Consider the following 17,863-nt stretch of genomic DNA (forward strand, 5'->3'; position numbering starts at 1 on the left):
GAGAGGGTTAATAACATACACTATACGCACTAAGAAAAGCATCAAATTAAAGGTTGAAAGTAGACATTATTTGAACGAAAAAGTGGGGTGGATGCAATCCAGTACAAAGTTGAAAGTGTACGTGAGGTGCATGTGGAGTTGAGCCTGAGCATGCATACAATTGCGATGGATCGGATCAGCTTTTGCTTTGGAGCAGCGTAACACATCTAAACGTTTCATCAAATTGTTTTTAAAAGAGTATTTTTATTTTTTTTAACAAGGAAAATTCACAGTCAGAGTGTGTTTTAGATGAATTCAACTTTTACATAATGGCCCAGTTTGGTAAAAAATTGGCTTATAGGCTAATTTTGACTTATTTGATCACTATTAATTGTTTAATTTTGTTGGAAAAAATAGCTAAAAATGACATAAAATGGCATGTTAAGTGGCTATTTTGTGGTACAATTATCAGTGGGGTCCACTTCCGATTTGGGTCGGGTTAAAGTGGATTCGGATTCTTCGTAGTGAGACGAAGAGATCGATATATTGTACGCTCAAAACGAATAATGGGTGAATGAGATATTGATTCTCAAAGTAGACCCATTTGAGTTGGAAAATGAAGGGAAAAAGTGTGTTTTTGTCCCACATTGCTTTGGAATGAAGATTTCCCCCCCTTATATACAAGAGCTCTTTTGAAGCTTGTAGAATTGTATAGCATAGAGACTCTCTCGCGCGGGTGGGGGGGGGGGGGTGCAAATCAAATTCCAACTAGCAGAGATTGAAATTAGGCTTGATTCAAGCCCGACACTACTGGAAATTATGAAATTTTCGACCACCTGAAAGTGATTTTAAATCGAATCTAAAGTAAAAAGTGGTCGGAAATAGCTATAAAGGTTTTTCCGGACGCCAAAAGTGGCCGGAACAATACTTTTGACATGATTTTTGATCATTTTCAGGTGGTCGAAAATTGGATAATTTTCAGCAGTGCGAGCTCGTGTGCGCTGGCACCTGGGGGGAGCTCGTGTGCGCCGGCACCTGGGGGCACGAATGTTGGGAGGCAGCTTTAATGTCATTTTTAATTGCCATAATAAAGGCTATTGGCTCAGTAGAGTTTTTACACATAGAATTACACAGCAATAGAACACGAAAGTTCGTTTTTTCCAGCTTCAAAATCTCTCTGCTTCTACTCTTTCTTGGCCTACTGTGTTCATAGCCATTGTCTTGCTTGCCGGATTCCTTGTTTGAGTGCTCAAACATTGAATCATTAGCAAGTTTTATCCTGGGAAGCCTAGGCCACAACGCTCCTAGCATCTTTGGGAGGTGGCAAATAAGGTTTTAAGGAAAGAGTGCTCACTCGACTCTTGCAAAAACCCAACACCAAACACTAGCCAAATTTCTTCATCTTTTCTTCCCTTCTTTCTAGAAAATAATAGTCAATTTTAATTTGATTATTATTTGTGTTTTCTACCAACGGTACCAACAGATTTAGTTAAAATATCAATATAAATGTTTGGTTAATTAGCTTTTTGCAACTCCAAAAAGCTAAAATTCAAAATGCTACTCCAAGCAATTTTTTCAATTAGCTTTTTGAGAAAAGAAATTATACCAAACAACTATCAGCTAACAGCTAATTTACCAAGCACTTTTTTACAATTAGCTAATGTTATCAACTATTTATACCCTCTAATTAACGCAATCAGCTAACAGCTAACAGCTATCAAATCAGCTAACAACCATTTTACCAAACAGGGCCAATAACTTGCAAATCACATAAGAAATATAATTTCATGTTACTAAATTTAAATAATATTTGAGAGTTGTGAAATTAAATATTATTTTAAATTTAGAGGAAACTTTATCAAGAGTTATTTAATATTTGAAAAATGAGGAGAGACAAAAAAAATTTGAATAACTTTACCTACGAGTAGGGATGGCTACGGGGCGGGGAGTATACTCCCCGTCCTCGTCCCCGAAACCCCAACCTCGTTGTTGTCCCCAACGGAAAATTAAAAAAATAGTCCCACATCCCTACCCCCACGGGGACGGAGATTCCCCGTCCCCGATTAGTTGTTAGGTAAAAAATATTAAATTAGTATAATTTTTAATTTTAAAACCTAAAAGTCTAACGGATCAGGTGAAAAGCTAAGCTTTTCTAATATGAAAATAGAGTTTAGTCTTATCCATTGATTCAGTCCAAATCAAGGGTCAAAATGAAGCTATTTAAAAATAAAGAATAAAAAAAAAAGTAACATTATGGTAATTTTGTGTAAATAAGTTAATTTATTCTTTTGTCTTTCCGAACATCTTTTTTGTGCCTTTCTGAGCACACTAATGTGTCTTTCAGTGCACATTATTGACCTTCCAAAGCATATTGTTGTGCCTTCAAAATACATATTATTTTTCTATATTTTTTGTTGCATCATGTAAAATATTACGAAATACTAGCATTTTTTCTAACAAAATGTTTATACCATTTATTAGCATTATTGGAAGAATGATTATTAGATCATAGGTTCCATGCATCAGCACATTTTAAAAAAATTAAGATCCACTTAAAGAAAGAATTTATAATGTATTTTCTGCTATTATTGTCGGCATATAGTCTATATATGTTCTTTATAAAACAAAAGTTATAAACGAGAAGATTTATTTGATACATCACATTATTAATTGAGACCTGAGAGACCCGCTCTTCCACTATTTATGTACCGCAAACGCAACCATCACATTTTTATGTGGACAGCATTAAAATTAAAATTAAAGTCTAATATGTATATAAATACAACTTAAAATGTATACTTGAGTCAAGATTAAAATTAAAATCTACTTGTATATAGTAGGATTATAGTAATTGGTTTACATTCATGTCATGTCAATAAGATTATTTCAAATTATTATATTACATTTGGCTTTATCATATAGTAAATGATGTCCTACTTATACACTATTTTAATAGCCATAAATTAATCATTAAAATTAAAACACACATTTTACTCAATGTTTTTAATGCAACTAATAATTTTTTTTAAAACACTTAGATGGCTTAAGTACGTTAAATTTTTTAAAGTATTTTTATACTGGTACCCACAATACGACAAATAATACTTTTGTAAGATATGTACCTACACACTGTAGTTGTGGGTGAACATACTATTAACTTTATTTTAGATTGATTTGTAACGTTTTTCTTATTTAATTATTATTAAGTTAATTACAATAATTATATTGTCTTTAATTTGATGTAACGTTTAACTAAATTTTAATAAAAAGAGTTTGGTCAACTATAAGTAACTAGGGACATTCAGTTACCTATATATATTGATGAGATATGATCAAGTATATAGTTTCTTAGGTCCTCTCACGATCACAACTCATACGCCATCTAAAACTCTAAGTAAAAGAAAGACACACAACTTTACATTGTCTGGAGTTTTGAATAAAAGTTAAGAGAAACACAACTTTATGCTTATCTTCTAAAGCACCTCAAGGCTTTTCACAATTTGTTGCGCTAGACAAAGGAAACTAGCTCGACTTTCACTTGGATGTTAGTATGGTTAAGAGTTATCACGTGCTTGAATGATATGCTTATTTAACCAACTAGTTAAGTTATATCTCACGATGACAGCTGCTAGATATAGCCATATAGGTAGCTATGTTGAACACTATGAATATGGCAGCTGAATTTTTTAGAATGTATCTAAATGGGGTTTTTTTTTTTTTTTTTTTTTTTTTGGTATAAGGTGTAGTGAATATATTCCTAAAGGTTGGTAGTGTAACGCACTAGCTGCCTAGCGGTGTCCAGCAAAGATTAGTAAGAGACCCAAAATCATTAAAATTCCAACATCATGCGGCGCCCACCATCCTCCATGCTCATACGCCCTTTGATCTTCACTCTCATCATCTCCCTCCATCACCAATAATAACTAACACTATTCATTTTTCTCGCATAAACAACTAAATTGGTCACAAAAATAAAATTTAAGAACAATAATGATTCAGAATCGAGTCTCATCAGTGATGAAAGTGTGAAAGCAATTTCTCAAAAGTGATTGACTTTTTTTACATAATAAGTAAATATATAATTTCTGTGTTTAATTAAATTATCAGAATTTATATCTTTTTAAATATTCTGTCGGGTCGGAGCATGAAGACCGGGGGTTCAACCTTTTAAGTTTGGGAACAACATGCTCAATTTCAAAGTCTTCGCCGTTGCTTTTCAAACATGTCAAGCTCCGCCTTCTCCTCCTTCTTCTTCCTCTTCTTTGTCATATTTTTCTCTGTGTTTCTCTCTGCAGAATCCCTCACGGAGTTCTCAGATGTTGAAGCTCTCAAGGCTTTCAAGTCCGCCATAAAGCCATCCACTGTTCCTTCTTATTCTTGCTTGGGCTCCTGGGATTTCGCCTCTGCTGATCCGTGTTCTCTCCCTCGACTCACTCACTTTCTGTGTGGACTCACCTGCTCCGGCGACCGAGTCACCCAGCTCATCCTCGACAAGGCCGGTTACTCCGGCACGCTTTCTCCGCTCATCTCCAAGCTCACTCAGCTCATCACTCTTGACATTCAGAGCAACAACTTCTATGGCCCCATTCCCACTTCTTTATCCTCGCTCCCCAATCTCCAGAACCTCGTGCTCCGGGATAACTCCTTCTCCGGCTCAGTCCCGCCCTCCATTACCACGCTGAAATCCCTGCAAACCCTCGATCTTTCTCAGAATTCGCTCTCTGGGTCGTTGCCGGTTTCCATGAACTCGCTCGCCACCTTGAGAAGACTCGATCTCAGCTTCAACAGGCTCGCGGGGGCCATCCCGCCGTTGCCGTCGAATCTGATAGAGCTTGCAATCAAGGCGAATTCTTTGTCCGGATCTTTGCAGAAATCGTCATTTTACGGGTTGACTCAGCTGGAGGTCGTCGAACTCAGCCAGAACTCGTTCGCCGGAACCCTGGAATCCTGGTTCTTTCAACTCCCGGCCCTACAACAGGTCAACCTGGCAAACAACAGCTTCACAGGCGTCGCCGTCCCGACACCCACGAAACACAACAGCGACCTCGTCGCCCTCGATCTGGGATTCAACAAAATCGAGGGCTATCTCCCCGTGAATTTCGCATCTTATCCTGTACTGTCATCTTTATCCCTGCGTTACAACCGGCTGCGAGGACAAATCCCGGCGCAGTTCAACAAGCAGCAGTCACTACGGCGGCTGTTCCTCGACGGTAATTTCCTAAAAGGCTCGCCGCCGGTGGGACTTCTCTCAGGCGGCACGACGGTTTCCGGTAGCCTGGGAGACAATTGTCTACAACAGTGCCCGCCTTCTTCGGAACTTTGCTTGAAACCACAGAAACCAGCGTCAATTTGCCAGCAAGCCTATGGTGGGAAACCAAAATCCTAGTGTCAGTCATTCAATGTACGAATTATTATTATTATAAATTTTCTCTCTTTTTCCAATAAACACTTGTATTTTCATGTAATAATTGTATATTTATTAGACTAGTAGAATATAAGGAAAAAATATTAAATAAGTCTCTAAATTCTATTCAAAAAGTTAATTAAGTTTTTAAACTTTTAATAGTTGTAATTAAATCTATAAATATGTTATTTTAGTGCATTAAAATCTAAAACTCAGTTCATGATCTATAATAATAGGTCATTAGAGTTCCGACTATTCTCTAATAAACATATAGAGGATACAAATTATTTGTTTCAAAACTCCGGCACAATTCAAATATTCAACTGAAAGATTGATTAAGGTTTAACTTAGGTAAGTAGCAACGTGGATAGTATTATATATTATAAACTTATCAAATTAAAATGTTAGTAATGTCAGAGAGTTCAGTGAAGGGTGTAAGATCCAAAATTTGGGTTTGGGAAACTGATATAGCTGGCTGGCAAAAATCTCTGACCAAATAGTTATATAAAGGCAATTCTGGCAAGAATTTGTCATTGCCTTCATTTTTTTTATTTTTTTTTTATGGGGTGGTGGGGGGGGGGGGGGCGGGGGGGAGGGTGGTGTTATGATACTTGTACTCTGTGTACTGCTGACAGAACCAGACATTAAAACATTTGTGTCTGCTAGAAAAATTGTGAGTTGTTCAATATGAGGAACACAGAAAAACTTCAAGTTGGCAAGATCTGTTGATCTCTTCTTTCTACAGTATGGCAACTTCCTGCTAACACATACATATCTGATGACAAGAATTGAAAATTTTTCACATTTTCTTTACTAGAACACAGCTAAAAGAAACATCATGTGATTCAATTCTTGGAGGCAGATTGGAAGATGAAAACTGCTGTGAGAATGCCCACCAATGCTGTAACGCCGAGGGCTACAGTTGGTAAGGGAGTTATGAGCCCAAAGTTCTGCAAAACCACATCAATGGTGTATTAGTAAAAGGTCAATGCTACCCATCTGAGATATATAGATCCTCTCTAACAGAGGCTTTCAGCTATTGGGATTTGGGAGAATGCAAATGCTTGGCTTTGTGTTCAATATGTGCATCATGAGATGAACACCAAATGCAGATAAATCACAGGCATGCAAATGTATAGGTCATCTCCCTAACAAGGATGGGGAGAATGCAAATGCTCTCCTTCATGTTCAATATGTGCATCATGAACAAGAATCTGACATATATACAATGCACATTTTTGTATGCCAAATGCATATAAATCACAGACATGCGTTCAATGAGTATAGAGAGGACCAATTATTGCAATCGCATGCAATCCAATCCAAAAGATAAAGAATAAGCATTCAGGCAATACCTCAAGCAGTCCTTTGCCTGTTGATATTTCCACACTGATAGCAATTGCAAAGCCAAGCATAGCAAATCGACCAAGCCAGACGTCCAAACTACTACTGCTTTCCTTGCTACTCTGCTCGCATCTTACGGTAACCAATGCTCCTTTAGGGGCATGTTTGGTTGGATATGAAGTCCTCAGGACTGCTGAGAATTAAAAGGATCATCATCCACTATATAGATTAGTTACTAAGCTGTTCAATTTCAAGTTAACCATGGGCTAAATCCTCTTCTTGAATGTAAGGCTGCTCAAATCGTTTAGTATTTTCAGGACTTTGCATGATGAGAATTGAGAAAGCATTCACATTAAATCTCATCTTCTTTGAGCAAAAATCTCAGCTTTGTAAAGAACCACAAATAATAGGTCAAGAAAATTTTGTTATACTTTTACATGGTTTCGGTTTGGCATGGTGGTACAGACCCATTTGGTGACACTGCTAATGAGCTAGATTTGTTCAGCGTGACATAAACTCGAACACCTTCCGCACAAATCTATGAAACATGAATTTGAAGCAGTACAAGATAGAAAAATGAAGACTCACGAAGAGGGGAGCCAGTAGCAAAGGTAGTTCCCAATCGAGCCAAACTCGACGGCCTGAACGGAGAACTCGAAGAAAGCCTCAATGGGGTTGAGATAACCACAGTATCTGCAGAAAGAAAGAAACCAAAGATGATTCAAGTGCGGTTCTTTCTCAAGTTCTCTCTGTTCTTTCCGTTGGAAATTAGTGCAAGAACAAAAAAAAAAAAAAAAAAAAAAAAAAAAAAAAAAAAAAAAAAAAAAAAACAGTGGATGGGAGAGTTACCGCGGACGGAAGTGCAAAGGGAGCTGGAGATTTGAAGTACAGCGGCGGCCATGTCTTCCGGCAAGAAAACGGGATGGAGGAGATTATTGACGGAAACCTCTCAATTTCTATCAATTCTCTCTCTCTCTCTTCGCTCAGACGATGATGACCATAGATAGTTGATGGGGAACAGGGTGACACGTGTCTTATCTGCACTTCAACTTCTGAGTTGGAGTTAATTCCATGGTGACTATATTAATTTTTCAAAATTAATTTCTGAATTTTAATTTGAACACTTTTAAGTCTTTTGATTTTTAATTTTTTTACAATTGAAATTCTTTCGTCAAAATACGTGTAATTGAATTTAAATAAATGGATAAACTCATCTTTTTCACCTATCTATGTATTATTCTTTGTATTTCTCCTTTATATACGCGATATATATGAAGATAAACTCAGTCAAAGTCTTAAAATGTTACTAGTCGTTCCCTATTTGCTAACTGCTCGTGTGTGCGTTCCTCCATTATTGAGATGTTTACAAGGTATAGCAGCGAAATACGAAGAGACTTGCCTTTACATTCTCTAAGGGGGCCTATTTATAGGTGGCTACCTTTCGTTAATTTAAATACAAACATAAATGTGAAATAATGGAACTATTAAGGCTAAGGGTCGTTGGGTCGCCGTTACCGGGCCCTCCCTAACGGCCGGGTTGACTCCGCATTAAACGCGGTCTTTAAGTGGCAACGGTCATCTGCGAGGTCGACTCTTCGTCTGTGCCGACCGTTGCCCGTGCTAACTCCTTGGACTCGGCTCCTCAGTCGACTGCATTCTCCTTCGGGGCTGCCCATGGCCCACAATGTAGATTCTCTTTTATCCCCTTTGGGGCCTATTACAACAAGCCCTATGTCTGGCCCGTTTCTTCCTCTTCTCTTAAGCCCCGAGCCCATTGGGTCTATACCCCATCCGTTGTCATTATAATTTTAATCCACAAGGCCCCCTCCCCTCCTTCCCCAAATATTTTGGAGGGCGAGGAGAAACACAAACCACAAAAAAAAAAATAAAAATAAAAATAAAAATAAAAATAAAAGCAATTTTTATATTTTCCGGTGCTGCGGCCATGAATGAAATACATTTTTGGTTGGATAGAAAACATTTTTTATGAAAAAGATTTTTCTAAATGTGGAGAAAACGTTATTTTATGTTGTTTGGTTAAATGGAAAATATTTTTCATTGGAACTCGACTTCCAAAGTGAAGGAAAACAAAATCATAGCAAAGGATTGGCATTTTATTTTTCAAATGATTTGGGAAGAAAGTATAACATAATTGAATTATTTTACCCTCATCAAAATTTATTAATTACACATATATATTATTGTTAAGGGCATTTTGATTTTTATATTTATAATTTTTACTATTCCAAATTCAACCAAATAATAGAATTCATATTCTCAATAATTTATTTTTCACCAACCAAAATGAAATTTATTTTGTTCATAATTTATTTTCCAAGGAATTTGAATTCTATTTTCCTTGGAAATATTTTTCAACGAATCAAATAGGATGTTACAAGTTTACAACGTTGTATGATGTACGGAAATGAATAATTTAATGATGGGCACCCATGAATCTTACACACTCTACTGCATAGAAAGAGACAGCATCCTCACTGCTTATTGGCTTTTTTCGGCCACCGCCGTTTCAAGAATCACCCAATTCGCTTTTCTCCTCCGCCGATCCTATTGCTTCCTCGGGTTGGTTTCTGCGGATTCGGTAATGGCCCTTCGCCCAAGTTGCGCCGCCGGGATGCTGGACTCCTTGCTCGAGCCAAGGACGAGGCAACAGACTATTCAACTTCCCAGCCCAACCCGGAACCCCAATTTCAGGTTTGGCTTTTTAACTTCAGAGTTTAGTGTCACGGACTGTTTTTCGTGACCAAGTTAAGACCCAATGAATAAATCGGCCAATTGGTTAGTTAAGGTTGTTCTGTCTTAGACCGTTTGGTCGATGTATGACAATTCGGATAAATTTGGAGAGTTTGTTGCAAATTTGCTATTGCCCTTTCCCTGATGAGCCTATGGCATGGCGATAGCAGTTTGGCATGTATGGCTGGTTCAGGGGTATGAGGGACCCAGAACGCCGTACGGATTTTGTGTGCTGCGCCAACTCTATGCCGTAATCATCCATATGTTGTTTCCTAGAAAGTAATAATTTTGGACTTGACTTTGTAATTAGCACTATCCATGATATGATATTTGCTTCCATTGGGGTAGTTCCGTTAGTAACAAGGTATCTTTTGTACAAGACTATGGAGATAGGGATGTTTGGTAAATGGTTGTTAGCTAATTGGGTTAGTGGGCTTGATTAGTTGATAGCATTAGCTGATTGTAGAAAAGTGTTTGATAAATTAACTGTTAGCGGTTAGCTGATTACATACAAAATGACTTTTTCAAAAAGCTTATCGAAAAAAACTACTTTGAGCAGTTTTTTGAATTTTAGCATTTTGGTGCAATAAGTTGTTACAAAAAAGTAATTAATGTTAACTATATTACCAAACCGGGCTTATATTGCCAGCATATTGATCTCAATAAATATCAGGACCTTACATCTTCATGTGGAACATGTGATCCATTATGTTCTGTTGATGAAACAAGCTCACAAGATTTTTGTTCAAAGCACTTGCAATAATGTTTGCAGCAGTTGGCACTGGAGCATTGGCAATTAATCAGTCTTGGGTGGCGGCAAATCAGGTGGAGTATATATATATATATATATATATATATATATATCTTGTAGCTTCATAATACTTTTTCTTCGTCGATCATACAGATCATTATTCATTAGTTTGATTGGGTTTCATGCTTCAGGATATTGCCATGGCGATATTATTTGCAGTGGGATATGTTGGCATAATTTTTGAGGAATCTCTTGCCTGTAACAAAAGTGGAATCGGGCTGTTGTTGGCCGTGAGTTTGTGGGTCATACGAAGCATTGGGGTAAGCTAGCCTCCCGTGGCTATCGGTTTAGGTCATAATATACCCTTTCAAAAGGTTAATGACAATAATAATTTTCCTCGAGACATGGAAGTGCTAGTTGTGCATAGTGTTTATTATAGATTCTTCAATGTTGTCGAGCAGGCTCCTTCAGATGACATAACTATGTCGGAGCTGTCACACGCTACTAGTGAAGTCAGCGAAATAGTATTCTTTCTGCTCGGTGCCATGACAATTGTCGAGGTAGTTGATGCTCATCAAGGATTTAAGGTGGTCACGGACAACATAACTACTCGCAATCCAACAACTCTGCTTTGGTTGGTAAGTTAGTTCTTGGTTGATTTCTTGCACTCACAACTTTTTCTGATGCTCAAAAGTTTCTTGTTATAATCTCTATTTGCCTTAAACAGTAATTGGCAATAAGTGCAGGTCGGTTTTGTGACATTTTGGCTAAGTTCAATCCTTGACAATTTAACCTCTACCATCATAATGGTCTCCTTGTTGAGAAAACAGACACCTTCGTCAGAATACCGGAAGTAAGTTCTAGTGGCTTTATTCAGCCTTATTGGAATGCGCTTTGATTGGAGAAAATGGAACATCATGAACTAAGAAAAATTTTGACAAATAAAAATAATTGGTTACGTTGCAACCTGTGAAGTACCATACAGTATTTGGTGCAAAGATCATTTAATGTGACGAATAAATTTTGACAGGCTTCTCGGTGCTGTTGTGGTGATTGCTGCAAATGCTGGTGGATCATGGACTCCTATCGGTGATATTACCACTACTATGCTCTGGATACATGGTCAAATAAGTACGCTGCAAATTATGAAGGTTGTTCTAGTTTCTCAATCTGTCATGTGTTTTTTTCCCGAGATCTATAATAAACTGTATGTCTGTATGGTTGTTGTTTGCAGGGTTTGTTTATACCATCAACAATTTCTCTGGCTGTTCCCTTGGCTCTTATGACGTTGACAAGGTACTTTAATTAGATAGACTAAATAGGATTGAGGTTTGAGAAAATAATAGAAGACTCGATTTTCTGTTCAGTGAAGTTAATGGGAAGGAACAAAGTTCTCCAAATGTTTTGGCCGCCTCCGATGAGATGGCTCCTCGAGGACAGCTTGTTTTTTGTGTAGGACTCGGTGCTTTAGTCTTCGTCCCAATTTTCAAGTCGTTAACCGGATTACCCCCTTTCATGGGCATACTCCTTGGATTGGGACTTCTTTGGATCCTAACGGATGCCATTCACTACGGTGAATCTGAAAGACAACGTCTAAAAGTACCACAAGCTTTATCGCGTATTGACACTCAAGGACCCCTGTTCTTCCTTGGAATCCTTTTGTCTGTTAAGAGGTATATATTTCTATCCTCTCTACTAGGATGCCTTGTGTTGAGCATATAGTCATTAATGTGCAATCCAACTAATCCAACTATCAGCTTAGGCTTTTAGTTGAGATGGAGCACATGCTTCAATTTGGTATCAGAGCCAGACCAAAGGTCATGAATTACGTTCTTTTGACAGTCTGGAGGCAGCAGGTATTCTACGAGAACTGGCAAGCTACCTCGATGCCCACATTCCCAACGTCGAATTGTTGGCAAGTGCGATAGGGGTTGTGTCAGCGCTAATAGACAACGTTCCACTCGTTGCAGCCACGATGGGGATGTACGACCTCTCTTCCTTTCCTCAAGATTCCGAATTCTGGCAACTCGTGGCATTCTGTGCAGGCACCGGCGGATCTATGCTGCTCGTTGGCTCGGCAGCTGGAGTCGCGTACATGGGGATGGAGAAAGTCGACTTCTTCTGGTACCTGCGCAAGGTAATAATGCTATGTTTATCCGTTTTCTTGCCTCAAATAGTGTCTACTGAACCAGTGAGTTAAGCCTGTGTGGACGATTTGTCCGTTTTCTGTCATTATGCAGGTCAGTGGATTTGCATTTGCTGGTTATGCTGCAGGCATTGCTGCATATCTAGCTGTTAACAAACTGCAGTCTTCTGATCTCCCCAGTGTTCTAGCCCATGTTCCTATCCTTTCTGGTTTATAAAACTGGGTTTCAACTCCTAATTGATAGAATCACAGATCTCATATTTTAGATTCTTGTAAATTACCATATTTTGTATAAGATAGAATCATAAAAAAATGGTTTGAGTAGCAGAAACTACTATCATTACATGATAAAACTCTTAATTGCAGAGCTTTACCTACAAAGTATATCACTTTTGTAGGAATTAATTCATTCTAGGGATTGTCATCTAGCAGAGGCTTTAGCGGTCATGGATCCTGGAACGAAGGTGGAACATTATTGTGCTACGGTCAGATTGTCAAATGGTTTGCAACTTTCTTAATGGTGGTCTCCCAGACTTTTCTTATGCAGGTTGCGTTATAAGGAAATGTCGGTCTCTAAAATCACACTTTGAATCAGTGTCTATACAGTTTATCAATCGATTAGCAAATAAATTCACTCATGCTTTAGCTAGAATCGCTAGTTCCCAGTCTGGTCACTCTATTTGAATTTCTTCTATTCCTTCTTGTATTAAACAGTTAATTTCTATTGTTTAATGAAGTATTTTCCTTTCAAAAAACCATTTTTTTAATAGTATAATGATGTTGTGTCTCAATTGTTGTCGGTTATGCAATCTAATCCATCATTATTAATTTTAAGATACACAACTCTTTAATAGTTTGAAAAATTGTAAACTTGGTTACAAGTTTAACTATAGGTCTATAGCCATATTTGATTGAGCCAAAACTTCCCCATTACCTTTAGAAAGTGTGGTAATAATTAAAAAGGAGGATTGTGATTAATTAGTGAAATCCAAAACCAAATACTTTCATCAGATACAATAATGGTGGTTCATCCACCTCTTTACGCAACACAATCTTTCCTAGTCAATAAAGAAGAAAGAAAGAGAGAGAGAGAGAGAGGGGATTCTTTTTGATTAACTTTTTGGTTCCAACATCATCATTACAAGTATGAAGATGAAGAGGAGCATGGGATACTGTCGATGACGTGGAGTGCATCTTTCATGGAAGGCCTTTTCTTTGGATCCAAGCTAGCACATTCAAACCCTAGCTTAAACAACGCCAGCGTGTACTGCTGTCTGCTCTCCACGTCAGCTCTGATCGACACGTCAGCCATCCGTAGAACCCGGTCCTTGTTCTCCGCCACCGACCCCGTCGCCGTCCACTGGCTCAGCTCCCGGTCCGAGAACATTTTCCCGGTCAGAAGCTCAAGCAGGACGATGCCGAAGGAATACACGTCCCATTTCGGGTTGGGCTTCAGATCCTTTAGCGACTCCGGCGCGTGGTACGGCGACGTGCACCCCATGAACCCGGCCGCCGCAATGTACGGGCTGCTGCACTGAACCGGATGCCCGCCGTCCGGTAAGCCGTACGAGGGGGTCGATCGCCGGCTCCCGAAATGTCGCGAAGAGTTATCGGTTTTGTTGCCGTAGTGGTTGGTTTTCCCGTACAGCAGCCAATGAAGCCCGAAATCGCTGATCGCCGCCTCCATTTCCGGCGACAATAGAACGTTACTAGGTTTAATGTTGCCATGCACATGTTTCTTGTCGTGGATAAACGCTATCCCTTTCGCTACTCCCTTCGCTATCTTCACCCGCACTTCAAACGGCAAATGGTATGGTGATGAACCCACTTTTCCTTCAATTTCATTTCAAAAAATTAAAATTATGCATGAATATATACATACATCCCATGCCATCATGCATGAAATAGCTAGAACTATATATAGTATATGTTGCACAAAAATTAAAAATTGATATGATAGGCAATTATAGATTCCTGCTCCTGTGGTCTAGTAACAAGAAGTGATTCTCTCAAATAAAAGACTATTGGGTTCGAGGCATGTCATTAGGCTCAATCCTATGTCATCGCTACAATCTATCCTAAGAAATCAACTGAGTTGTCTGTAGCGGGTTTTCAATCATAATGCCACACCTTATAGGATATACCAAAAAGATGATTTTTGTAACATTATGAGAGTAACACAATCCCATTACCAATTGCCACCACTCACTCCAATCTTTGGGTGGGTGGGGGGGGGGGGGTTAAGGTGGGATGAGGTACTAGAGAGGGATATACTATACCTATCTATTCTAATATAGGATCAGAGCCTGTGAATATATGTCGGAGACACGCTGAATACAATAATGTTAAACGAATAAAGTACAAGTCACATGGTTTTTGGCGTATTTAACGTTGTTTCTTACTTTATCAGGATGCGGTGGGCTGAGAATTTTTCACGGAGTTATCACTATGTCACATGGACCGCCATTGGAAGCAACAATGAGAGCCACCAGAAAATAGTTTCAGACTTTAATTTCAGCACAGAATTAATTAATAATTAAAGAAATTGAAAAGACAAGTTTAGTATAAGACTATATATGGTGATGATTAAGGTTAATTACTTGGTGTTCTGGGTTAATCTCGAAAATAAAAATGATTAAAAAATGGAAAATCTTGAAGGTGGTGGTAAAAGAACTTACTGAAACCAACATTGGCTAGGCTGCCATTGCTGACGTAATCATAGATGACAAGCTTTTCATCCTCTCCCCAGTAGAAACCTCTGACCCGAACCAGATTAGGGTGCCGGAGCTTGGCAATGGCTTTAACTTGGTGCTCGAATTCCTTCATCTTCTTCACGCCGCTCTCTCCGATTCTCCTCACTGCAAAAGCTGTGCCGTCTTCGAGAACCGCCTTGTAAACTATGCTGGCGCCGCTGGAACCCAGAATATATGCGGAGGCCTTTAACAGCGTCTCTAAATCGAGCTGGGTTTCTCTGTCGATCATCACGAGTGAACTCGGTTTCTTGTTCTTCTGGACCAGTTCGTGGTCGTCGTCGTCGTCGGCGGCGGCGGCGTCTTGGTTGGTCGGATGATTGTTTGTGTTATCGTCGGAGTCTGAGGCTGTGGCGTCGTCGGAAGTTTCGGTTTCTTCGCCGTTTGTTATTATGGTTAAGCACGGCCATGTGGGGAGGCTTTTTGTTGTTTCTTTTACTGAGATGATTTCTGGTGTTTTGTTGAACTTTTGATCTTTCGTTTCTTTGATGTTTTCTTCTTCGTTGGCCTTTTTCTTCTTCTTCTTCAACTGGTAGACGTAGAGAAAGACGAGAGCCAGAAGGCCTAATCCGGCCAAGTCTCCGACGACAATTCCGGCCATTGTTCCTGGTTTTAGCCCGTGTTGTGGTGGCTGATCCTGAGCTGCTCCGCCGGAGCTTGGAACGGGGGTTGAGCCGATGGTTTTAGGAATGGCTGCGATCGCCGGCGGAGAAGTGTTGGTGGAGACGTTGGGTGGACTAGACAGAGTTGACGGGATTGTGCAGAGTTTCTTGAGCGGCTTCCCACAAAGATCAACGTTCCCGGCGAAGAACTCCGTTTTCTGATTGCTCAGCGCCATTGATTCCGGGATTTCTCCGGTGAGGTTGTTGAATGAGAGATCAACGGTAGCATTCGCCGGGATTTTCTCGGCAAACCCCGGAGAAAGCAAACCAGAAAGCCTGTTGGAAGAGAGATTCAAGTATTTAAGATTCTCCCCACCAAACTTTTCCGGCAACGATCCGTTCAACAAGTTGGAAGACAGATCCAGCATTTCAACAAACTGAAATCCCCCCGGAACACCACCGGAAAAATAGTTACTCCTCAGAGAAACCACACTAAGATTCCGCAAAGAACTCATCTTCTCCGGGATTTCCCCGGCCAAAGCGTTATCGGAGAGATTCAGAACCTTCAAACTCTTCATCCCTCCAAAACCTCCCGGAAGCCCACCATAAATGGCATTACTGGAAAGCGAAAGCCCCTGAAGCTCCGAAGCATTGAAAAGCGAGGAGGGCAGAGTTCCATTCAAGAAATTCCCAGAGAGATCAAGCGTTCTGAGATACGGAATGAAACCCAAATCCTCGGGAATGGAACCCAGAAGCTTGGAATCAGGGAGGGCCAAACTTACAACTCTGAAAACATCTGGATTCCCAGGAGACGCTTCAACTTGAGCACAGATCACACCATTCCACAAACATGGAGTTTCGTCATTGTAATCCCAGCTATCAAGAACCGACAAAGGGTCACTAAGAATGGAGTATTTGAAAGAAAGCAAGAGACTCCCATCGCTGTTGAGACCAAATGAATGAGAAACAAAAAGAAGGAAAAGAAAAGCTGAAGAATAATGGTGGGAATGATAGCCTCTTGACAGCTTCATTGTTCCTTGACCGGACCACTCATCATTCTACAGACATATAAGCAAAGAGGATGAAAGAAAGAGAGAGAGAGAGAGAGAGAGAATGAAAATATTGTTTTGGGTGACCAAAAAGGCAAGAGATTAAGGTAGAATAATGGAAGAGGAGCAGAGAATGGTGGAAAAAGGTTCTGGTTCTGCAATCTCTTGATAATGATGTTTGCAACTTGATAATGATATAAAGGGGAAGGTGAAAACCAGGCCAACTTCAAAGTGTATATATAAGCAGGTGTAACAACTGTGCAAATTCTACAGTACTGTCTCTGTCAATACTCTGTAAATTCTAGTAGTAAACTGGGAGTGCTGTTTCCCTTTAATATTTTAATTAATGGAAAAATACACATTTAATAACGATGGAAACTCACCGCCACTAAAAAATGACACCTGATGATGTGTAATAGCTTGCAAATCAAATCTCATGTAAGTACCATAATCATACTCCGTCACCCTTTTCGAGGCTAACTTTTGTTTTTCAATTGTTGTGAATTTAATCATTCAATTGTTAACTTAGTTATAATTTTAGTCCATCGCCTTGTTTGTAGCATAATTAGCTTATCAATCAATTTTGACTTATTGGATCACTATTAACTGTTTGACTTGGTTAAACCGTCAATATAAGTGTTTGATTAATTAGCTTTTGTAATAGTTTATTCCTCCAAAACACTAAAATTCAAAAATCTGTTCAAAATAATTTTTTCGATTAACTAAGAAAGTAATTTTGCATGAAATCATCTATCAGTTAACAGTTAATTTACCAAACATTTTATACAATCAGCTAATGCTATCAACTAGTCAAACTCACTAACTCAATCAGCTAACAGCTATATATGTACTAAATACCCCATATATTTGAATTATGGTAACCCCCTTTATTTCCATTATTGAACTAATTACAAATCCAATCTTTTTATTGTTGATCTAATAGCAACTAGCAAGTATAGTACATTAAAGTTACAAAAAAAAAAAAAAAAAACAATTAGATCAATAATTAAAGAACTATATTTACAACAATTGAAATAAGGAGACTTAGAAGTGTTCAATTAATAACCAAAACAATTTCAATTAACTA

The 17,863-nt window shown here is 38.8% G+C and overlaps 3 protein-coding genes and 1 pseudogene across 4 annotated transcripts; 2 read left to right on the forward strand and 2 right to left on the reverse strand.

The window, feature by feature from the left end:
• The first annotated feature begins 4,166 nt into the window (after positions 1–4,166).
• LOC109161400 (probable LRR receptor-like serine/threonine-protein kinase At4g36180) lies at positions 4,167–5,477 on the forward strand. Its single transcript, XM_019309774.1, has one exon. The coding sequence runs from the start codon at positions 4,202–4,204 to the stop codon at positions 5,363–5,365; it is 1,164 nt and encodes a 387-aa protein (XP_019165319.1). The 5' UTR covers positions 4,167–4,201; the 3' UTR covers positions 5,366–5,477.
• Positions 5,478–6,019: 542 nt separating this feature from the next.
• Positions 6,020–7,783, reverse strand: LOC109161405 (stress enhanced protein 1, chloroplastic). Of its 2 annotated transcripts, none has more exons than XM_019309780.1 (4): positions 7,577–7,783; positions 7,316–7,420; positions 6,739–6,917; positions 6,020–6,333 (listed from the first exon to the last, which is right to left on the reverse strand). In XM_019309780.1, exons 1-4 carry the CDS (start codon positions 7,626–7,628, stop codon positions 6,229–6,231), a joined length of 441 nt encoding a protein of 146 aa, XP_019165325.1. In that variant the 5' UTR covers positions 7,629–7,783; the 3' UTR covers positions 6,020–6,228. The 2 variants fall into 2 exon arrangements, with proteins under 2 accessions (XP_019165325.1, XP_019165324.1); XM_019309779.1 differs by having other exon boundaries at positions 6,739–6,920.
• Positions 7,784–8,086: 303 nt separating this feature from the next.
• Positions 8,087–12,609, forward strand: LOC109161273 (annotated as a pseudogene).
• A 715-nt stretch (positions 12,610–13,324) lies between these two features.
• On the reverse strand, positions 13,325–16,963 carry LOC109161399 (probable LRR receptor-like serine/threonine-protein kinase At4g37250). The gene is made up of 2 exons (XM_019309773.1): positions 15,054–16,963; positions 13,325–14,208 (listed from the first exon to the last, which is right to left on the reverse strand). Exons 1-2 carry the CDS (start codon positions 16,756–16,758, stop codon positions 13,514–13,516), a joined length of 2,400 nt encoding a protein of 799 aa, XP_019165318.1. The 5' UTR covers positions 16,759–16,963; the 3' UTR covers positions 13,325–13,513.
• Between the last annotated feature and the right edge of the window lie 900 nt (positions 16,964–17,863).

The sequence above is a fragment of the Ipomoea nil genome, unplaced genomic scaffold (assembly GCF_001879475.1).
Source record: "Ipomoea nil cultivar Tokyo-kokei standard unplaced genomic scaffold, Asagao_1.1 scaffold2922, whole genome shotgun sequence".
NCBI classification, from domain to species: domain Eukaryota; kingdom Viridiplantae; phylum Streptophyta; class Magnoliopsida; order Solanales; family Convolvulaceae; genus Ipomoea; species Ipomoea nil.

Coding starts and splice junctions, on each gene's coding strand:
- LOC109161400 (XM_019309774.1), top strand. CDS start 4,202: ATGTCAAGCTCCGCCTTCTCCTCCTTCTTCTTCCTCTTCTTTGTCATA.
- LOC109161405 (XM_019309779.1), bottom strand. CDS start 7,628: ATGGCCGCCGCTGTACTTCAAATCTCCAGCTCCCTTTGCACTTCCGTC. Junction 7,421..7,576: donor CCTTTGCACTTCCGTCCGCG/GTAACTCTCCCA, acceptor TTCTTTCTGCAG/ATACTGTGGTTATCTCAACC. Junction 6,921..7,315: donor TGCTACTGGCTCCCCTCTTC/GTGAGTCTTCAT, acceptor TTTAATTCTCAG/CAGTCCTGAGGACTTCATAT.
- LOC109161399 (XM_019309773.1), bottom strand. CDS start 16,758: ATGAAGCTGTCAAGAGGCTATCATTCCCACCATTATTCTTCAGCTTTT. Junction 14,209..15,053: donor CCTAGCCAATGTTGGTTTCA/GTAAGTTCTTTT, acceptor ATGAAATTGAAG/GAAAAGTGGGTTCATCACCA.